Here is a 24,498-nt window from a genome sequence, read left to right as displayed (position 1 = left end):
ACTTTTACTGAAACAGCATTTTTCTGGGCTACTTTTTTCTGGGTTTTTTTTTTTTAAAAAGGGCAAAAAATTGAGAGTATATCCACTTCTTGAGGGTCCACTACACCACTGGTTCCCATGAGAGGTCCACAAAGTGAAAAGGATGGTGTCAGCATTAGAAACTGAATTATTTACAAACTCTTAGCACAGGGAACTTTTATCATCACATCCACAGCCTGTAACTCCATAAAAGACCAGGCTTGACTTCAGTGTTAAAAGCAAACTCATCACAGTTGAGACTATGAAATGTCAAACACATAAAACTGCCACATGATTGTCAATAAGATGCTTCAGGGCAACTTATTTCTCTTACTTTTATGTTGAATGATAACAGAATAAGAACTTTATTTCTATTATCTAACACGAGAAGGGTGATGATGCAACCACACTGAGGATGGATGGTGGTCACAGATGCGCCTGCACACTGACACATAGAGTGTGATTTCTGAACAAGCACATTGTGGTGGGAAAAAATTCCACAGCCAATTCTGATATTTTGATGTGGCGAAGTGGCATTGGTGAATATATTCCTGAGGTTCAGAGTCTCTTAAACTGTTCAAATTGAATAATGTACATCATGTACTCATTGTAATGCCTCTCACCAGTTTCCCCATGCAGCGCTGCTGCCCAACTCCGTTTTCACATTTGTGGTGAAGGCTCATCTTGCAGGCTTTGCAGCGGAGGCCGTGCTTGGCCGTGTTTCCTGCCAGGAAGACCACGTGCTTGGCTGTTGTGCCTGATATGCAAACAGAAAAAGAGACAACAAGGTCCAATCTGTCATTTCAAGTGTCGAAATCAAATGAGGCTCGTCACTGAACTGGAAATGCCCTGCAAAAAATTCTGAGAAAATAAAAACTCTTTTTTTTTTTTATCACAGTGCCATTTGTGACTTTATTGTCTTTACACACTTATTTTACTCTTAGTTTTTGTAGTAGTTCTCAATATGCTCAGAATAAACTAAATTAAATGTTAATTATCCTAATAAAATCTACAAAAACAAGCTCATGAATTAAACTCCTGCATGAGTATTACACTAAAACACACTCTAAGTGAAGCAGTGTTTTCTCTACCATCTGAAAAGCATCTCAGATTTCTGCCTGAGTGCAGCTTTTTCTCCAATATTAATACATAACTCACGGTTGCAGAAATAAGATTAATCGTACTAATTTGTAAACCAAAGTCATGCAACAAAATGTGCCATCATTTTGCACGAGGGTGTGTAAATGCGGGTATGCGTGTGTGCAGAAATAAGTGAATGGCTGTAATAAATAACCATTGAGGAGCAAGAAAAACAAAGTCGGGGAGACACAAACGAGAATAACAGTCTTGTTCAAAGTGGAGTCTTGCGTCAGAGAATGAAACTCACATGGCAACAAGAACAAACGGCAGTGCTGCAACTTGGTATTGAATTAAGAGCACACAGCAGTGTGTTCATGATGCAGAAAGCAAGTTAAGGAAGGGTAAGAGATTAAAAGGAAGGTAGAAGTGCTGTACTGGGGTAAAGCTGGCTAAACAAAAAGATTAGAATGTTATTAAGACCAGGAAATTTCTAGTGACCTGACAGATTTTAGTACAAAAGCTTGTTTTCAAAAACCAAGAATGAATTAACAAGATTTAACATGAAAAGGGCTTCACCTAACCAAATGACAAAGTAAACAAAGTTATCCAATCCTTGAACTTTATGTTGTTAAAGAGAACTAAATGTAAAATATTATACAAAAAATATTATTACAGTCATTGGTTAACTAATGGTAAATTACTTGGAACATAGGTATGTGTAGCTATCACCAGGATTAGCAGCTCATTTAAAAGTTAAATCAGAGTCAGGAGCTTTCTGTCAATGGCATGATAATCCGGTGTGAATGGAAAATTTTAGACTGCACAGAGCCACGGTCACACCGTCCACAAAGGCAGAAAATTCAAGACCAGTCTTATCCTCCCCATGAGTACTAGATCCCCTCTGCAAGAGCAAGCTATGTCCTACTTCAAATGGTCACGAAGAAACTGGTATAAGATCTTTTACATCTTAACAGACTTAAATTTCAAGTTAAAGATGCACATGGCCGGCCTGCAAGTAGAAAACTGCTGCTGTAAGACAAAAAACACTGCTGCCCTTTTGCAGTCGAATGATCCACACAAGAAAAATGCCAGAAAGATTGTTTTGTAAACAGATGACAAGATAATATGACAATTTTCTTTACATGTGTTTGTAGAAAGAAGAAAACACACCATTTACAATGAGAACTGTCGGAACTACAATCTGTGAAATATGGCAGCGAAAACATCCGGGGTTCGGGCTTATTTTACTGCAGGACAACCTGTTTCAGACTGAACTGTAAATTCAAATTTATTCTAGTAAATTCCTGAGGAAAATGTTCAAAACATCAACTCATGAGCTAAACTTCAGTTGTCAACAGCTGAGCATACAAATCATTTCAGCAAAGAATAAATTCAGATTAAAGTAAATGTTCTGAAATTATTTTATCCAAAACCTGACATTAAAATTCTGGAATATATAAAATTATGCAAAGTGACAAATGATTTTCAATCATTATAAACTATTAACCATGACTCAGAACCAGCAGTGGTGTATTACTTGAGATTTATTTTTAGTTACCAGTAGAGGACAGTCATTCTGATGCTTTTAGGCATAGTCTGGTAACTGTGGCTGCTTATTGATTAATCCATAAGCACGTGCTCTGCATATGCCCACACTCAGATACGTGCAAGAATATGTAATGTAAAAGAACCATCAATCCATGTCGATGGACACTGAGAGGACAGAATACAATTTGTCTAGCCAGAATCTTAGCTATTAAAAGTTTTTCAAGCATTTCTTTGAATAGACTAATAATCCTAAACTGGTTTTGTAATCCAACTGCAAAAATTAAAATGTTGCTTCTCTCAATACCAAGGACCATTTTCAAGCAGGTTACATGCAGGACGTTCAATAACACCCAATCAAAAGGCAAGTATGTTTTGTACAACGTACTGTGAATAAAGGATGTGACGGGAGACAAATGAAATGACTGTTGAATTTTAAATTGTGCCAAACAAAGAAACCGAGCCCTTAACAATCCAACAAATATGAGAAACTGTAGTCGAGGTGCTAGAAATAAAAAGGGGAGAGTAAATTCTCTGTTTGATTTTCATGTGCTGTAACATGAACTTGTATCCGGCTTCTTTAGATCTAGGCAGTAGCAGCAGGAACTGGAAACTAGATCCCCCATTTAAAGCTTGTGACGCTTGGTTGAGGTTATCTGACAAAGAGCTGGCAGAGTTAGTTATACCGAGACTGGAGCAGAGAGAAAGTTGAACCAGCACAGGTCAGCCATGGATCACCACAAGAACTGTGGAAGCAGCAGAGAAAACGAGCCTTTTATTTCATTTTATTTTTTCAGTCACTCTAAATCAGGTCGACATATTATGTTCCTCAATGAACTGCTTGTGTTTCAATCCTTTTCAGGTCTGCTAAGTTTTCCAAAGATAGGTATCTTTAAGAAACTATGATTGTATTTCTTGTTAGTCTGTATGGGTATGTGCATGGGGACAGGAAGCAAATGATAATCTTGTCAACCTGTGAATTGGATTGTTTTAGATGGCCATCATAACCAGCTGGCCATCTTACACGACAGTGAGATACCCGAGATTAAAAAAAAAAAAAGATAGAATATACCTTTTCTTTTTTTTTGTATTGGCTGGATAATGAACTCTCTTTCCAAAGATATGTGTTCCATTCTCCTCCCCACAATGTCTCTATCACTCTCACACTCTTTAGATGACACTTGTATATTGATCCATTGAGCTGACCCTTTGCCTCTTGCATATCTATGTAGATTACCTGTGACCACTAATCCATAGTCCTCTAAAGCTGACTAGGCAGAATAAACCATCAAGTGTTTTTATTTAAGAAACTGTCTCAGATTAGGAACTGGCAGCGTATCAGATGGGGTAGCTTCTGTATGCATGGTTTCATCAGGAGCTCTGTGGCAAGACAGTGGTGGCTTGCTGAACATAAGTAAACCAGTAAATTCCACATGTTAGCATGAGACCCTCATGAATCAAAGCAGATAATGGTAGTGCATTACATAAGTTTAATTTAAATTATTAAACAGAAAATCTTTTTCCTGCTTGGTCTGTGTATACACATTCTGCATGCAAGCACTGTTACAATTAAACCATGTTTGATCTATATGTAACTACACGTAAATATAATAATAGTAATTATAAACTAGCTGGGCTACGGTCTCATATTAAACACAGCTTTAAAACAGAAATGACATATTGTTTTACATATAATATTCACTCACTTATGCATAAACTCTGTTAATTCTAAGCTGATGAAAAAGTCAGCGAACATTGGGATAAAATTATGTTTTACTTTTGCAATATAATAAAGGACCTACTTACAAGCCAGGTGTTTAACATTTCCTGTATACCCTGTATAGTATTAGCATACTTGTATTAACCTTTTATACATTTATGAGTGTGTGGCGAGTAGCACGTAAGCCTAGATGTGGAGATTCAAACACCTTTGCATAATTAAGTCAATCCAATTTATAGATAATCACCATACTAAATATTTTTATACTGTTACATGTTGCATGTCCATCACGCAAGCTTATAGGAAAAATTGATTGATAAAGTTAAAATGCTCAGAAAATTTAAGTTAAAATAACATCTTAAGCTAAAGACATATCAAGCATTATTCTAGTTTACTATTTGTGAATGCATCACTCAAATAATGTGTCAATGTGGCTATTCTGCCACACAAATGAACAACACTTCTGCAAGTTTCCACTACACCACACAAGAAGGCGCCACACTGTCAGATTTTATGTGATTTACAGTCAGCTACCATTCACTGGTAGCTGCACAATCTGCCCTAAGAATACAAATAACTTCCCACACACAACAACATTTGACCAAACGAGGAATTTACAAACAGAAGAGAGGGTCTGTGCTTACAAATGTACTTGTAAGGGATAAATGAGACAGATCACTTTTAATGCATCTCAGTGTTGTTCTTTCGTTTTCCATGAAACATAATAAAATATTGCTGCACTCATGTAATAATCTAATAAACTGTGATTATTTAATAAACCCCCTTCTACTTGTTTACCACAGATATTTCTGCTTGTGTCTTGAGTCTTCTGCTCTGAATCTGATTCTGACAGCACCATTATACCTCATTACACACACAAAAACACACACATGTACACACAATATGCTCTCATTAAAGCAGGACAAATGAAGAACAAGGGCCAGGTGGGGCTGATCATCCTGTCATCAGAGAAAGACCACCCAAGGCTTATTCAGAGCTACTACTGAACACTCTTTTTTTGACCATGTGGATCAGTACAAATAAACATATTTTTAAGTACATATTAGTTCATTTTGATGCACAGTAAACTAGTTTATTTATGTCATCTTCTGTGAATTTGCTTGTATTTTATAGTTATAGTTTCATAGTTATTTTTTGTATTGTATAGTTATTTGTTTCTTTGGAATTTTGAGGCATGTCAGGGTGGAAAATCTCTAAATAGAATTAATTATGGTAATAATCCTGCATTTTTCATAGTCAGGTCAAAGTCAGGTTAACTTTTTATCATCTTTCACAGATAAATATGCCTGACAAGACAACTGTAAACCTACCATGACTTTTCCCTTCCTGTCTTCTTTGTAGCCTTCTTCCTTTAACATGGTTACTTTTTCTGGTCCTACAAGAGCTTTTGACAGCTCTGGCTCCTTAATCCATAAGAACCTAGTGCGCCATATATGATATATACAGTTTATAAAACATTTTTCACCAGTTTATGCTACAAACTTTGCTCAAAATCCTGTGAAACACAATAAAATTTTAGTCTTTTGCCCCTACTGGACACCAGAAAGCATAAGATAACACTATTAACATTTTGGCATATTACATGATAATAAATGGTAGATATCCCTAAAAAAATGTTCATACTTTTTATTTTACATTTTGTTAAAGACAAATAAAAACCTCATATTCAAAAAATGTGACTTTTTTTGTCACTTTTGCATGGGTAGGGTTTTATGGGTTAACTTCTTAATTTCAAGATTTTTGGTGCAAAGCACATTTTCACCTTCCCAGTTCTTTGATCTTTTAATTTATTAGCAGACAATATGAGGGGCTTTTTGAGCAGATGGTGCCAGTATAGCCCTTATCATTATCATGCCATGAGTCTCTGTGCAAAGACTTTGTGTCCCTCAGCTCTGATAGTTCACAAGGAAGTCTGTGGCAAAAGAACATCTGGCAAGGGCAAGACGAGTAGAAGAGTTGGCACAGCTACTGTTGGCTACCTGACACCTCAGTAGACAGATGGAGGGACTGAGCTCACACGTCAGAGGGTCAAGTTGGATACTCAGGGTCACATGCCTGATTGTGTTTCTGTGTGAGTTTCAGTGGTTTGCAAACTTTTCTACCTGGATACCAACATAGTACTTTAAACATAAAATAAATGTTAGAAGGAATGTCATGCTGCTTTGCAACTCTCAAGCCTCGATTCTAGTGACAGAAAGCCAGGCAAAAGTTTCTGCAGCAGCTGTTACTTTGCTTTACGTGGCTTTGATGTTCTGATGTGTCAAGCGTACCTACAATCATGTGGTTGCAGACATCACAGAACGTGGGCTTCTTGAAGATGTGCTCCATGAAGCAGTGTCCTGCTGAGTCTACTTGCAGTGGATTACGTGACTGGGAGCGTGATGTGGGAGGAGGAGCGCAGGGAATGGCTGGTGGGACCGGAGGAATCGGGAGATTGGTGGTGTGCGGCGGTGCCATCCCGATGTTACAGAGATGACCCGTGCTGCTGCTCACATCAGAGAGCAGCTCGGTCTTGTTCTCGCTGCTGGTTCGGAAGAAGTTATCAGCGCTCTTGCTGCGGATGCTTTTAGTCTTGAAGGACAAAGACCGCTTGAGTCTTTGCAGCTGAAAACAGAAAAGATGAGTTAAAGAAAATGGAGCACATGAGAGAAAATCAACCACTTAAAACTGCCGAGGCAGATGTGAAGCGAATAAACTGTTGAAACAAGCTGTGAAAATAACAAACGATGCTTCATAAACCTTTAATATCTCAATTTCTAAGAGCTAACTAGTGCTGGGCAAACTTATCACTTATCACTGCTCGGTGGGAATAACCTGGGATGTAATGTAATTTCCAGCCTCAGCCAGTGCATTACCTTAAAATGACTTCTCTCAAGCATTCACCTGTTTCTGGCTGCAACCACTATCCATCTCATTGGGTTTCTTCTCTACAGTAAAGTAACGCATTACAATCCACACTGACAAGTCCTCATTTAATCTCTCAGTGTGAGCCTCCTCTCCTGTGAGATCCACTTAAACCTGAAAAACACAGCGTTACAAACAACTGCAAAGCATTTTCATGGATTTGTTTTTTGTTGTGACATGTGGATGGAACTGAATAAAGAAGAAGATTAAATATAATAGGTAAGGATAGAACCTTAATTATCTATTAGATCCTATTGCAGAGCTCAGGCTTGTTTTTACAACTGAAATCCATCTGTGGAAATCTGCGTTTGTTACAATGCTCAGAGACAAGACACAGAAATCGTCGCCTTAAACACTGTTAGGTGAATTAACACACTGCTCATATACGGTTTACGCTTGTCATTTTTCTGAACATGCCTGAGCAAATTGTTTAGAGTCACTGCAGCTGCACAATACTGAATCAATTCTGCAGATCACTCTGGAAACAATCAATTTTGACCCTTTTTCTGCCATCACCACCCACACACATGGATGCACAAACAGACATGCTTTTACAGACTAACAGATAAGAACCAGCATTACAAATACTGTATTTTCTTCTGCAAGCTCTGTGCAGAGCTTTTACACACAGTGGCAAAGACACATCAATCTTGATTCTATACAGATTTACTATTCATTCTATTGTGTGTGTATATATGTAGGACTTATTTAAACAAACTATGGCAGTAAAGAAAACTTATTCCTTGTGTTTTGGGAATAAATGAAGCAAAGCAACTATATGTGTGCATGCAGTTCATGCTCTGTTTAATGGCACCAAACCTACAACTTCTATGATAAAGCAAGGAGGGTTAGGAGGAGGAAGGTCTGCTGAGATGCTACACAAACTGCAACAGCCACTTATTTTATGAGACAAATGTGCAGTGATATAAATACAAACTCCAGAAAAGTTGGGAAGATTTATCAGGTCCAATAAAATCTTTAATTTGTTCTTTATGCTTTTGAACCGTTATTAAACACGCTTGTACAAAGGAATTCATTTTTGAGGTTTTCAGTATCACATTTAGGATCTCAAACAAAATCTTTAAATGGACGTCAGCACCACTCTAATAAAAAGCTGGGAGAGAGGCAAGGAAGAACAAATTTTCTTACAGAATATCAAAGTCAGTGTTCTGGAAGATTCTCCAATCAGCTGTCAAAATAGTGACAGATCAGACTGTCAGTATGAAATGAGAATTTATCGAAGTTTTAGCCTTTACCAGCAGCAAGAGGTCATCGGATCAAGGCAAACTATTGTCACTGAAAACAGTCTGCGTTGGACAATGGATTGTTTAGCAGCTAAGAATAGAAACAGGCTTATTTAGCCGAACTTAAATAATTATGATCATCAGGTGGTAAATGACAATAATGTCACTAAAAGAAAGGCTGATGCCACAACATTAACAAGCCTCTGACCCAACTTTTTGTTTTTTAAGTGGTTTAAGTTCTTCTTTCATTTCAATAAACTTCTCAACTTAATTGAGGTTTGTAAATAAATGTTCTAGCTTGAAAGAAGAAGTCCCCTGCATAAAAATGGGTGATGACAGATGAAACTTCTCAGAGTGATCTGACTATAAAAACAGTAAAAGTTGTGGTGCCAGTAATGCAAAACAACTTTTATCTGTATGTACATGCAGGCATATTTTCATGATGGCAGTCTAGTATAAGCAGTTTGCTACAATTCACATGAATGGAGGCTCACCTTGCGCTTGTGATGTTCGGGCCTCACAATATTCTTGAAAGAGGAATAAAAGTAAAAATACAGCTTTACTTGACGCTTGTTGATGAGCTATTCTACTCTGGGTAAAATGAAATACTTTTTAGTTCCACACTTCAGTGTATAAAAACAACTGAAGTGAGTGCAGTTGTTTGGCAATAGTTTTAAAATATGGTAAAGTCATCCAGAAGATGAAAGATTGTGTCATAATATGTGTTTGCACAAGGATTTTTTTTTTTTTTTTTTTTACTTAGTCATCAACTGCAACTGAGAAACTGATTACAGCCTCAGTATTATTCAGATAAATTTATTAAAATTGCAGGCATCGCTCCTGTGTGGGAGTTTTGGGGACAGGAGAAAAAAGAATAAAGCTGCTGCCATCATACCCTGATAACTGGTCCAAAAATGTCCTGCTAATTGTAGGAGACTGGGCAACAAGTGACCCATATACATGGTAAAATGCCAAAGGCAGTCACAAGAGGAGGCACGAACTATTTAATGAATAGAAATATATTATTTGTACAATACTGTTTATTTGGCCACAAAATAAACATATCTTTGGCTGATTGGAAGCTTTCAAACAAACAAACAAACACAAAAACTATACCTGTCAAATCAAAAAGTAAATAAATGGACTGATTATGTTGTATTCTCTAAATAAAGAAACATGGTTATACACATATAAACAAGGTATTACTTATGTGGCGGTAGCTTGTTATTTCTAATGTAAGCTGGTTATCATAGATATTTTACAGGGTGGCGTTTCTATGATATCCTTACCAAACACAGGAATATGTTATTAACGCATTTAAATGCATCTTCTTTTGATTGTTCTGTGTTTATTCCCTTTTTGAAGTCAATTTATGTTTAATCAATTTTTAAATATAATCATCTTACAAGTTTTTTTTTTTTTTTTTTTTTTACTATGTTCAAAGAAGTTAGGCTCATCCGATCCTACAGTAGGCATGTGAGGTAAATAGGACCTACCTTGGTTTCCTGATGGCTGGCGCTCGTCGTCGGGGATTTGGGTGTCTCATCCTGGTCCCGTTCGTCCTCTTTGCCCCCACTGTCCTCCTGAATCGCGTTGGCCGGCGGGATCATCCTCTCTATCTGCGATCTATTTGAAAAAAAAAAAATCACTGTTGCTCTTTAGAGTTTGTTTCCTGCCAACTCCGCTTACATCGTTTCCACTCCTCTCCCAGTCAGTGTGATCAGAGGACAGGAGAAGTCAGCCAGTCCCTCTGATGACAGAACTAGATCCGAGACAAAAGGAAGAGATAAAAGTCGTGTAGCTACTGGGAAAAGTTGATGTCTAAAATCACAAGTTGAAAGGCATTCCAGCTCGGCTTGGAAGCGTCCCGTCTGTGTGAATGAGTCTCTCGCGTTTATGGCGACGTCGTGCGTAAACCTTCCAAGAAGTCTCCAAGTCCACGGTGTGCGCCTCACTGTGCCAATACTCTGAGGGGCGGAGAGCTTTAAGGGATGGGAGAGGAAGGAGGAAAAGACGACACATTTACTCTGTCTTGCCAAAATTTAGTGACACTTTCAGCAAAAACACCCAGAAATAAAATACATTTTCTGAGCTGATCATCTGAGCAGATAACACGTGTTATTTTCTAGTTTTCCCTAAACATGACCATTTATATTAATAACAATCAAATGAGGTTTGAAAACTGAAAAATCCAGAAACACAGAACATATTTGGTTTGTTTATATTTAACTAATGAAAGTGGATGGAAGGCGTATCTTATATCTGAAAAGCCAGTTAAGATTAAATAATTTTACTATTAGCAGATGAAACTGAAAACAATTGTCTGGTGAGGGGAAAAATGAGAGTGATGCTAAAGATTTGCCAGCTCTTGTGCTTCAAAGCACCTAAATCAACACATTCATAGAAGTGACAAGAAGAAGTTTGCAATTCTTTGTGTGTAATTCTTTACACTTCAGCTCTGCTATACGGGCAGCCTGGTGGACTCAGTTGTATTGAGACAAACTATAGAGGCTTAAATGTGAGCTTTACAAACTGACCATCTGTTGGGTTTAACTTTTCACTGAGAACACATGTTGATACACTATAGGCTGCTATGTTTGCAGATTGATAAACTATTACTTAGCAAATAAGCATCAACATGGCTCTTTAGCATTCATGTGAAAAATGATGCGTCTGATACACCTCAGATGAGATAGGTAAGATGGTCATTGTAGTGATACATCACACTGCCTCCCTCCAGGCTCCCGTGTGATGAGATGTCCTTGAAGTTAAACTGCAGGATGAAGGAGGCAGGCGCCAGACTGCAGCCTCCTCACTCTGACAGGAATGCAAACACCAACATAGTCCCAAGGACTGAGTATCCATATACAGTTTTGCTCTCCATTTGAGGGCAGAAGGAGTTGTTTGATTGCTGGTATTACACATTTGACTTCTCATAAATGTTGGATGTGTTATTTGGACATATTCAACATTTTATTTTACTGCATCATCGAAAACAAACATCCACTGTTAGAGAGCGAGAGTCAGAGAAAGTTGCACTGAAGTGTATGAATGACAAAACATGTTAGAAATGACACATAACTTACTCGTTGAAGTGGCCAAATCTAGATTTATACCGGCTCTGAATCTTCCCATTAAGCCAATGCTGATTATATTATGCTTCACAGTATGATTAACACCAAGGACAAGAAACGGCAAATAAAAAAAAAACTGCAGGAGTTTTTTAAGGTAAAAGACAAGCGGAATATTCTTAGGTGTCTCATTAAGCCATTTGATCTTGACCTGCTTGAGCTTCTCTTCACTTGATGAAGGCAAAACATGTAAGATACGCAACTCAGTTGAAAACAACTGCAGTGAAATCTTGAAAAGTCATCACATGGGCAGAAATCCATTCATTAATGATGTGCCCAACAGTGTTTTATTCATAGCTAAACTAATTTATCTCCATAGTTTATCTCAAACTAAAGCTAAGTCAAAGCTCATTAAGCTAATTAAACCTAATATGATTTTATGCTACCATAAAAAACACAATGTCTTAGTATTTTTGGACCTGTACCGACAGTGAACTGCTTTATTGTCGGAGGACATGTCCAATAAACAAAGTCCTCACCATCTAAGTATTTTGAGAAACAGTGATAACTCTACATCAGCAGTGATCGCAGTGTTTGAGTATGCTAATCAACCTGGCTCTTTAGTTTGTGAAAAAAAATGGCTTTTTATTAAAATTTGGTCTCATGCTTTCACACAAAAGCCCACCACCTAGAGAGAGCACAAGACAACCCCTTGAGTTAGTCAAGCAGAGCATGAGTCAATTTGTGCATGTATGCCCATGTGGTGTGTGGTTATTGTGAATCATGTCAGCAAAGAGAGCTAAACACATGACCAGTTGTTCCAGGAAGTGAGAGGAAGGAGAGAAGGAGTGTGAAATCAAGACAGGGAAAGAACATTATAATTTCCTCCTTCACTTACCAAGCTATCACAGTGGAAGGAGGGGCGTGCGAGGATGAGGAAGATGGAACGGAGAGGGAGGATAGGACAGAGGACTATAGTGATACGGGTTAATTAGGCCAAATGAAAGGTTTCTTTCAGGCAGTTTCATGGCTCACAGTTGCTAGCTCACAATTTGAGCATTTTTTTTTTTTACACCTTAAACGTTCTTTCCGAGCATTTCTGTATTATTTTATCTTTTAGGGAACATAATTTCATCTTCAATGAAATAAGTATGAAAAGTAAATATCTGTGTGCCTCTTAGGTGTGTTGTAATTCAATTTAATTGCATGATGAGACAAGGAGGCAGACAAACAGAAACTGAGGCAATTTAATCAAATGACTGAAAAGTGCTGCAACCGCTGGATAAACAAGAACAAAAACCACACCAAAAGAACTTTCACAAATGTACTGTGCACAGCAAACAGAAGAAACTGCAAAGGCAAGACAAGAATCAGTCAGTGGACTGAGGAAACAGTAGTATTCAGAGGGATAAATGATGAATGAAAAGCAGGTGCGACAAGCTAAGAAGCAGGTGAGACGGGAGCAGGAAATGAATCCTAACTTGAACACAGAAATGGACAGAATTATAGAACAAGGCATAAAAAAGAACTATACTCAAAACAGAAGTAAACCCCACAGATCATAGCACATGAATCATCTGGTATTTACCACAAGATGAAACAGTTCATCCCACCAAAAATTTCTGTTTGGAGGTTTGTGGTAAAACATCCCAAAAGTTGCTCTGGTCATTCTACATTTCACAATTTTGATCAGTTGATCTGTAAATAACTGAAGTAACACATTATGTTACAATTAACTTATTTGATTGGAGCTGCACTGTTTAGTCATGACCTTATTGCTTTACAAGTCAAAAGTAATAAAGGTGCCATTAAGTGTGCAATGTATGTTTAGATATTATAATTTAAAACTATTTCTTGTTTCATCAAAGCAGAACCACATGATGATCAAACAACACTGCACAAAATGTTATTGTGCAACAATATCCCATTACTTGGCTTTATATTTATGGCACACCTTCATGGGTACATTTTAGCATAAAGGGATCAGTAAATTTGTTTCATCTGGTTGCTAAGACAGAACAATGAATATCTCTTATTCTCTATGGATTTTAATTTTGGGGAATAAAGTGTTAATTTTCTATTAAATTATTGAATAGTTAGCATTCATGTTAGTGGAAGCTGTAAATATCAGCTCTGTGTTCATTTCAGCACACTATCTAATTTAAATAGCTATGCTAATATCCTGATGTTTGGCAGGTTTATGTTTATAAATAACGTAATATAACTTACTATATGCACATTATACAAGGTGGGATGGTGGTTTGCACCACAGTTTTACAGAGTAGGTCACTGGTTTGAGTTTTGGCTTGGGGGGTTACCAGTAACTTTTTCTGCATGAATCTGTGAGTTCTCTCCGGGTATTAATGGGTTAATAATTGCTGGGGCAGGCTCTAGCAACCCTTAATTGGATTAAGTGATATAGAAAATGGATGACTAGCTTAATGCAAATAGTTACTAAAAAGTAAACGGGAAACTTTTAAAGTATAAAATACATTTGAGTAAAGAGGGGATATCCTCTGAAAATCCTACTTCTCAGAAGGAACATTTTATGGCAATTCCTTCAATACAGTGTAATGCTATGTATTGCTGGTTGGCTATTTTCGAAGGACATTGCTGAATTGGTAGATTTTTTCTTGTACTTTTGTGCTACTGTAATAAAAATTATCATTCCTTTCATTTTCCTTTTTTTTCAATAACTTCCTCTTAAGTTTCTTAGACAAATTAGCCATGCTGCTTGTTCAAATCAACCAGTGTATTCGAGCAGCCTCTGGCTGATAAAGTTGTGAGATGTTGTTTTATCAGCTCCAAGGCTCTGTAGGGCAATGATAGCTCAAAGAATGTGCATTAGAAATGTCAATGTGCCATCAAAACAAGTCAAAAGAACCAAGTTTTAGGACCTAAAATCTTTGTAGTTTTGCTTTAATGTCAGTTTACAGGCTATAGGGGGTAAGGTACCTCTTCATTTTGTAAACTGTGTGGTCTCTTAATGTACATATATGAAAAACAAACAAACATCAAGCACTGCATCACCGGTATTCACAATAAAGCTTTAGCCCCTGATTTGATGTCCTCTATTAGAAAGTATTAAGTCTCTGTGCCTGATCCCCAGTTAGCATTTTTCCTCAATGTGTCTTGAAGGAGAGTGTTTAAAAAAAAAAAAAAAAAAAAAAAAACTTTCTGACTTTGTCACACTTACATGTGCCAAACTCCACATTTTGCCTCTTTCTGGTGGGAAGTCTGCTCCTTTGAGAGACTCAACATGTCAGCAAGCTATTCTGGGATTGCAGTCTCGGACTCACGCACATGCTGTTCTCATCCGTTTCAGCTGCTAAGAAGACCTGATGAGCTTCAAATCTTGTCATAATCTCAACCAAGGCAGAAGGAAAGGACCAATATAACTTCTGTGTTGGTATAATTAGAAGTCCATTCTTTTTTTTTTCTTTTTGTTGTTATCGTTAATATTTTGCAAAGGCATGACTTTATAATAGCATAATTTTTGTGTCAGAGAAGCTTCCTTTTTCTATAAACTTTAATACACTTAAGGAGTTATATCACCTATCTGGATCTTACACATTTAAAAGTAGTTCTGGAGAGATCTGTATAAAAAGCTGCATAGTAGAATAACTGAAGTGTATGATTAAACACTAAGAGAACCAAAATATTTGATCAGGTCAGAACATTTGAATGACCTTTTTAATGCCTTTAATCTAAAAGTGTATCTTATCAGTTTATACACTGTGTCTTCAGCTCAAAGTAAAACTCAAAATGTTAGCAATTACCAATGACCTGACCTGACATTTTACAACATACACATGCACACACACACATAAAGCAGCACACATAGGTTTTAGTATGTCTTACAGTAATGGGTTAACAGATTCCCCAAGAACCAAGGCTAATTAGCTATCTTATTATGAGCCACCCTCAGAACAGTCTCTGCAGTGTACAACCGAGTAATGAGAGGGGGGAATAAAGTGTACAAATGTGTGTGCATATTTGTGCGCGTGTGTAGGAGAACGAGTTCACTTTCCTGAAATGAATCTTGTGAATTAACACATGTATAATGACAATGATAAATTATGGTTACAAAGACAAATTAGAGCCTACATTATGTTTTACAGCAACAAACCCATTCTGATTCATGTCAGAGACCTTTCCTCCCAGTGATTCATCAACTCTGACTTTAATGCAAATCATGTATTTTTCTTAAAAAAAAGGGAAAAAAAAGGAAAGTAAATTAAATTTAATAGAATCATGTTGGTTGAAAGTCTTCCTACATCACTTCATTCTTCTGCATGTCTGTGTAGCTCCTCAAATAAATAATAAAACAGTTTTTCAGAGTAGCATTGGAATTTTACTCTGCTGGAGTTTGTAGTCTCAACGGAGACAAATAAATTAGCTTAGCTTAGCTTCAAGACTGCAAATCTGAAAAAACTATAGATTATGATCACCTATAATGGTCAGTTCGGATCCATATCCCCGGCAAAAAAATTTATTGAAAGACTCAAAATGTTTTCAAGTCTCCCATTCTTGGGTTTAAAAGATTGCAGTAACTCAGCTATTTGCATGACGACCTCAGGGTAAGAGCTGGACCACATGGTAAATATTGAACTTGTGTCCAGATCCTCAGAAGGAATTGGGGATCAAGAGGCCTGTGGCTTGTAAGAGCATGTGCTACTTCTGCTTTGTGGAAAAACTACAAAGTTAATATTAACATAAGCTTTTAAATTTGGCCTCCTCTGTGCTGATTCATGAATCTTCAGCACATCACAGGATTTCACACCTCAGAGGTGTAAATCTCAGCTCCCTGAGATATTGAACATTCTGTCAGTTTTCCTTACTGGACACTCATTGATGTAAGTGTTGCTTTATGGTTTTAAATATCCATTTTTTTAGAGTGCTGTCTTTCATTCAATGGTGTTTCTGTCTTGTTCTCCAGTTGATAATTTCTGCGTATTGGTGTCCCAGTAAGGACTGGGAAGACATAGACTAGCAGTTCTGAGCAGCCACACAGAGGGATTCACATCTCCATAAGAGAAAAAGCGAGGCATGTTGTCCTGTTTTACACAGTGCTTTTATTCAGAGGACAGAGGTTATGTTTACAGCAACATTGGTTTGTCTGCCTGTCTGTTTGTTAGCAGCATAACACAAAAGGTGATGCAAGGATTTGTATGAAATTTTCAGCAAATCTCAGGCATGGAAGTGATTCAATTTTGGGTGTGATCAGGATCACTGCCTGGATCCATGATTTTTTTAAAGGATCTATGGGGAGGTAGATATAATTGGGCTTCTAACTAAAAGACAGTACCCTCAATCATTGTCAAAAAAAAGTTACAACAGCTTACGTAAGGTCTGTGCTCTGAATGATTCTGGTTGTATAATGTGACGATACACAGCTGTTTCTGTTCACAAATGTGGGAAATTCCTGGTTGCTGGTGGTTCTTAAATCAGCAGTTTAGTATTTTTGGTTGATCAGGTCAATCTAAAACTGGTTAGAAGCTTTTGTTGAAGTCTTATATAAGTTGCAGAAAAAACATACATAATACACAAATTTCATTAGAATCGAAAAGTATGAGATTACAACAATCCTACAGTTTTCTCCCGATTGACTGGCTTCAGCCTCCAACTCAGTATTTAATGAATGTAGCTGTTTATCTGTGTCACCAAGGCGTAATGTCATTTAGTTGCTCCAAATTATTTGAATCTTTCTTTTTTGCTTTTTTTTTTACCATGAAGAAAATAAAAGAACTAATTCCTTGGGGAATCCTAGAGTATCTGGGCACTGTAGATTCTGTAAACAATCCTGGGAAAAGGCTTAAAACTTATTAATTACTTATTTTTAGAGTAATAAGATGTGAAAGAATATATCTCTCAGCACCACAAGGTGAACAATTGATTTTTCAACATACATTTTGGACAAAAACAAAAGTCATTTGCTGAGAGAAATGCCAAAAAACCTTGAATCATAGGATCAAGTGTTCCTTTTTGTCTTTAGGATTTGTCATTGGGAACAGAAATTTGAACTACATATAAAGAATACTTCACCAGATGGTTTCACACTTCATCAAACATACGAACTGAACATATTTGCTGTTCTTTCGTTCATACAGTTGGCCTGAAGTGAAATATTTTATTTATACTTTGGGACTGGTTCAACCAAGCAGCCTGATTTATTGAAGATTAGCTCTGGCTGCGCTTTTGGTCCCAGTAATACATGACTAGTTTGGCTTTTGTTGGCTGCTACAACGATTCCTCTGCTAATAAGAGAGCGAGTTAGCTCTTTGTGTTTTGTCTTCTGCCTTTGATTTGTATATATTTTTGTGATTTTTTTTTCAGCTATTTTATAATGACATTCCCTCATGAGCGCTTCAACTCTGCCAGTCAGATGCAATAAAGATGCAATTTCTGTGACAACATTTTTAAAAATGGAACTGGGGAAACTATACTGGTTTACTCTGTTTATCCTGGTGCTTTCTTTGACAACAAACTGGCTTCAGTCATGTCTTCTGGAATAATATTTCTATCCAATGAGAAATGATGTTCTGAGTAATGTTAAGAAGATACCTGACACCGAATCACAAATATGAATAAACGAATGTTATAAAAGGGTTATTTAATTGTGGACAAACTGGACTATGAACACTGCAGAGTGTAAATGCAGGCTTTATCTTGTTTGATGGGTCTAGTCATGTTTTCTGTCAGTTTTGATTGTTTTTTTATGATCATTTTCCTCCAGTAAAAACATTTTAAAACTGAAATCATGTGTTTGGGGGGGGATCAACTTTTTTTTTTATCTGTGAAACCCACAAGTTAACCAGCTTCTAAACATGTCACTGATTTTCCACAAGTCAAGATCTAATATTTGGCATAAAATAAGCAAAATGGCTCAGACAGATACACTTTAGTAGTAGGATTCACAAAGAAAGGTCATCAGTATAAAGATTGGCTTCATTGTAATAATGAACATGATTTTCACAAGTTGTTGTAACTCTCTTTTCAATTTGGTTCATTTTCAGCTGACCATTAAAAGAAACTCTCATTTCATGTCATCCTGAGAAAGAACTCACATCTAATCTGATGTATTTCTCTTCTTTGTTTTGAGCAGTCATACCGTTCACATACCGTCATCTCATAAATAACTTAGGAGTATTTAGAAATCCAGCATGTTATTCCATCATCATGAAGAGTTTTCATTATAAGTGCTTTTGGTAAATAAAGAGCGAATGACAGCTTTTGATTTTTATTTTTCTACAGGATCCTTATCATTAATGAATGACCACCTCATAGGCTGTGACACTGCGGTACCATCTGGAACTCACAAGCTAACTCTTATCAATTTCTTATCAAGGCATAGCCCAGAGCTCCGGGGCAAAGGGTTGAGGCAAAGAGAAAATGATAGCTATCATTTCTATTTTAAACCCCCTTTTCTCCATGTTCCATCCCCACTTTATTGTTGAACCAATCTGACCCACTTACAAATATGTTTTCAGATTTTTTTTCCACAAAACCAGCAAGTTGTCGTCCTTAAGGAGCAGACAGGCTTATTCCAATTACAGTGCAAAATGGGGATTAAGTCAGAGATTACTCATATGTCTGATGTTCGAGAAAGACTTTGTGCTCAGACAGAAATGATAGATTCATCCCTGTCCTGACTCAAGTGTCGGGGCAACACCACAGTTTCAGTGTGTGTCCCACTTAACGGACATAATTTATTCTGCATCACAAAGCAATCATCTTTAAAGGGCAAGCCCACTAATGAGCCAGAAACACTACAGATGCCCAAAAATAGAAACTGCAGAGTGAATTCAATCGGCCCCTAACAGCTCTTGTGAAGCTGTAGCTATTGTGAGTCAGAAGTGTTTTGTGTCTTGGTGACGTGGAGGGAGATGCGTGGGTGATGCTCAGGGAAGGGTGGGTGGCTTGGAGCAGCAGATGAAGCTCTTGTGTTCCCCCAGACCTTTGTCATCCACTTGGTCCTCCCTTCATTCAGATGGTTGTTGCTACGATACAATGTGGAAGATGACACTCAAACTGAACACGCAGACAAACACGAAAAAGCTGTTACAAGTCGGCACATTCTGGGGCTTTTTCTTTCTATTTTCGAAAAAACTAAAAATGTCTGGAAACGTCACCGCATCAAGTCAGTGTCAAGTTCATCACAGACTTTTCTATGTTAGCACTAAACATGTCACCACAGCCACATTTAAAAGAAATTAAACTTTAACTCTGTACTCTGCTCAGCTGAAAAGCATGGTGATACTTTATGGATATTTGAATTAAAACAGTACAGCAGCTGTTTTTGCACTTCTTTTATGTGGATTAATGAGGATAGAGACTATTTGGGAGTTATCATTATGGAGCTCCGTGCACTCTTCCTCTGGTATTTCTAAAGCTGAAGGCCATTCAGACTAAAAACCCATAAATATCTATGCAGAATACAGAAGAGCTTAACTCTTGACTCATTTGTGTTACATAACTGCTGTCAAGTTTGATATAATAAATAGATTTTATAAAGGTATTTGCACCAGAGTATTCTTCTTGCTTAATGTTTTCTTTATTTTATTTTGTTTGCTTTTAAAGAAATGATAACTGTATTGTTTTAAAAGAAATGCTTTTAAAACATTCTTCATGAGCATTAATACAAAGACAAACTGAAGTTTATTTTTATATAAAAGAGATAAATCAGCATGACTTTTTTTATAGTCATCTTTTGGCTTTTTTAGGGGAGTTTTGTGAATGTCTTGGTTCTCCTTAGTAAAATTTTGAAGTATTTTATCTCTGTGGTTGTACTGTCTTTATTTGAAGTAATTTTGTGTGTCTTTCCAAAGGTTTTGCATGTCGTTCTGATAAATTTGTAATATTTATGTGCTTCTGAAATGAATTGTCTTGTTGCAAGCCCCTGTCTAATTTGACTGTTTTTTGTTTTTTTTTTAGTTCAGCTCTCTCTGTCTCTTTGTTATCAATTTTATCCTCATAATAAGCATCCATTTAAAATTACATTAATTCACTGATTATGTTTTTGCATCTTCGTTTTTATATTGTGCAAGTGTATTTGGCTGTCTTGATAGTTTAATTATCGTTCATCATTTGTGGTCATTTTTCAACTGATTGTCTTCTGTTTTCTGCTGTGAGAAATTATCACATAAACATATCAGGATGTCCTGGGCAGGAGTTATTAAGCCTTGATTAAAATAAAAAAAATAAAAAAAATTTAATTATATATATATATATATATATATATAAAATTTTAAAAATTATATATATATATATATATATATATATATATATATATATATATATATATATATATATATATATATATATATATATATATATATATATATATATATATATATATATATAGTGTATAGTGTATAGTTCTTTGGTCTGAGCTAAAACTACATTGGTGGCCCTTTCCAAGCACCACTGCAAAAACCAAGAGTCACTAAGATCACAGTTTAAAGAGTGGTTTGGACTGCTACAAAGACAAAGACCACAGTGGAGTGGTCCATGCCACTGGGAGGCATCTAAGTGGTCCCTGCTAAGGACCACAGCATGGACCACAGTATAATCATTGGTCCATGCCACTAGGGGCAACTAAATGTGGTGATCCATGAAACGGAGCATTTGTTTAATAAAGGTCAACTTGACATAGTGAGTAATGTGCCAGCATACATTGATTTGGTCACCCCCAAGTGGAAAAAGAATACAATGTTGAAAACAAATTAATGTCAATTTGTTCATTAAAAAAAACAGGTGAACAAACTTCTATGAGTAAACCGAAATAGTATCATAATAAATAATTGGCCTAAGTGAAAAGCCAGTTAATTAGGTCGAGATGACAAACATATAACTAGTGCAGTCTAGCAGTTGCCATAATTATGGATACAAAATGGATCAAACACATGAAAAATAAACACTAAACAAGGTAATAATTATAAATGTTAAATAATTTATGGGTGGTGGTGGTGCTTGGGACAACAGAAATATTAAACTGATGCCTCCCAGTGGTCCAGCCTACTCTTAAACCATGGTCTTAATGGTCTTAGTGGTCCTTAATAAAGACCTAATTGCGACACCCCCCCCCCCCCCCCCCCTTTCCTCAGAAAGGTGCAGTGTGTCAAAAACTGATACCATCTGTGACATATCCTCTGTTAAACCTGAGTTGAGAGAGTGATGGAAGCTACAACCATCTGTCTTCGCCTGGTTTTGACTAAACTCCTTGCTGCTACAATGCCTGGCATAATTGCTGGACAAATCAATCAAAACCCAACATGAAACATCTTTGCATTTGAAAAACTTTAACCAAGTCTCTCGCCACGAAGGCATTTCCTGTGATCGAATCAGTCTTGAAAATAACAGATGCCTCTGGGTATTACAGGAAACCAGCAAGGACATTGGAGTTGTGTTTCTGTTTCCAGTGACAAGCCTCTTTAAAGAGCTTCCAGTGAGGAAAGAAGACACTGATAAAGAGCTCTGAAGCAAGGGGAGATGGACGAGCCATGCCGAACAGTCAGTATAACAGATGCTCAACCTGTGGAAATGTTTGCTGTTTCAGCGATGCTCATCGCAGAGTTGAAACTTGGCTGTAGACTCTGCTGCTGTGGTGGGATGAGAGGACTACTACTGAGAGACACATCTCCATCAAAGAGGGAAAATGCTTTGTTGAGGTCAACACTAAGGTTATGAGTGGTTTTGAGTTTTAAATTTGAACGTGGATGAGGAGGAAGGCTTGAAGAACAGCTCAAAGGTATTAAAATTCAAGTTAGATCATCACTTTTAACAGCTCCAGGGAACTTCCAGCATGTATTCAAGATTACCTTAGCCTGCTTTGGAATTGTTGTAATGCGAGTCAGAGTGATGAAAATGTGTCAATGTCACTTTGAGAACGTGCAAACCAGTATTTATAGGTTTAACAAAGCCTCATTTTTGACACAGAGCCCCATTAATTGAGCCCTCTACAGACATCTCCCTGCATCTAAAATAGGTAGGAAGTCCATCGTGGAGGTGAAGAGGGACAAAGTAGGCCAAGGACTCTCAGAGAAAATAGACTGCAAGTCACAGAGGGGGGCAGATCATCCAGGGAAAGAACAGGAAATGGGAAAGAATGTGGGTTAACAATAATCCTAGAAATTAGAAGAGTGGAGATGGTCTACAAAGTAATCAAGTGAAGAGGTCGTGCATGTGAGATATTTTTTTTCAGAGAAAATGGTGACACAAACTGCAGCCTCCTATTTTCTTTTATTTGAAGGCTTTATTCAAATGGTATCTACAAAAAACTAATGTGCATTTATACATTTCAAAGATACCTATTTTAAGAAACAGAAAAATAGCACTTTTCTCCAGTTAATTTTTTAGCAATTTACAGAAAAAGTAATGAAAGTGTGTCTTTTCATAAATACACGAATGTGGATCAAATGATTGGTCAGAATCTATTCATCCATTTACTATACACATTTTATCCTGTTCAGTCACACGCGGCTGCCTGTCCCAACTGTTATTGGATGAGAGTTGGTGTATGTCCAAGACATGTCACCACACTATCAAAATTCAAACACAAAGTGACAGTCAGCCACATACACTCGCACTCAGCTCATTCTGAATCATCAGTTACACTGACAGGCATGTCTTTGGTCTGTGGAACAAAGCCCATAAAAATGAAGGGTACTGTCAAAGCAGCAACCCCATATTAAATTGAAATTGGGCAGCTGTATAGCAAAAGCTGATGTCCTTTTTTTTTTTTTTTTTTTAATTTTTAATGAATTTCATATATATTCATAATTTAATCCAAACAACATGTTTCCAACAAATTAGGAAAGGAACATGGGTAATTTTATGTTGCATCATTAGTCACCTAACTCGTCTCTTATTATGCCATTTCCGTTTCACACGGCACAGAATAGTGTAATTAATATGTAATAGATCGGAGGTACAACGTGTAAGTGCTCCCAAGTATATACCTGGAACTTTGCTACAGAAAACGATTTCATCTGGGTGGCATATTGTGCAGCTCCATAGATTATGTATTGTTCAAATTGATTAATAATGATGCCCTCACAGATGTGCAACTTACACGTGCCAAGTGCACAAATTCCTCCGAGGACCATACAGATGTCGGCTTATAACTGTGGAATGACAAAAAGCAAGGCGGTTTGTTTCTTCCTCAGTCTTCAGTCAGACTAATGAATCTTTCCCATCTTCTGAAAGCTTTTTGGGGTGCCCTTTTGAGAAGTTTCTGACTAAACATTTGATTAGCTTTGTTATATAGAGTTTGGCGGAACATACTCAGCTGTTTTTACAACATTCCTCATAGTACAACCACCTCGAGGGGCTTCAAAACAGTCCCCATCACAAAGCCAGCCTTCTTCATAAGTTTGTTTTGTTTGCTTGAGTCAGTGGTTCTGATGCAGCTGCTTCCAAAGATAACTGAAGAAAATGCCCAGACTTTCCACCACACAATAATAGAGGCTATGCAGTATTTGCTGCAAATATCAAAACAACCTAACCTGTCAGTATTAAGTGAATCAAATATGTCTGTTTTGTTTATATATATTACTTTTATTTGCTGTCCATTTTATTTTTGGATACATATTAAAATAACAAAATTAAACAATGAAAACAATAATCTAAGTAGGCCTGTATATTTTCCCTTTTTCCGAATTACTTTAAATCTGTTTTATGGAATAAATTCAAGATGAGAAGGCCTTCCAAAAGAAAGAAAAAAAACAGAATAAAAAAAAAAAAAAAGATGGCGTTCAAATACTCATTTCTGCAATAAGCTCTCCATGTAATTTGTGAACAAAATCTCAATTTGTTTCGCTGCACTGCCCCCATGTGGTTACCTTTATCACTGCATACAAATACCATAAAGAATTCATCAGAATTTCAAAACATC

The 24,498-nt window shown here is 36.9% G+C and overlaps 1 protein-coding gene across 1 annotated transcript in view; it reads right to left on the bottom strand.

Annotated features, from left to right (window-relative positions):
* Positions 1-10,142, bottom strand: part of stac (SH3 and cysteine rich domain) — a gene marked incomplete at both ends in the record, with an annotated part of 29,569 nt that extends 19,427 nt beyond the window's left edge. Inside the window, 4 exons of the mRNA XM_079261525.1 lie at positions 642-775; positions 6,655-6,988; positions 9,027-9,059; positions 10,029-10,142. Of these exons, the coding sequence (XP_079117651.1) occupies positions 642-775; positions 6,655-6,988; positions 9,027-9,059; positions 10,029-10,142 (615 nt within the window). The remainder of the gene's footprint in view (positions 1-641; positions 776-6,654; positions 6,989-9,026; positions 9,060-10,028) is intronic.
* Between the last annotated feature and the right edge of the window lie 14,356 nt (positions 10,143-24,498).

The sequence above is a fragment of the Telmatherina bonti genome (assembly GCF_933228915.1).
Source record: "Telmatherina bonti genome assembly, chromosome: 22".
NCBI lineage: Eukaryota > Metazoa > Chordata > Actinopteri > Atheriniformes > Telmatherinidae > Telmatherina > Telmatherina bonti.
The sequence above is the reverse complement of the archived record's forward strand: the minus strand, read 5'-3'. Positions and strand labels throughout refer to the sequence as shown.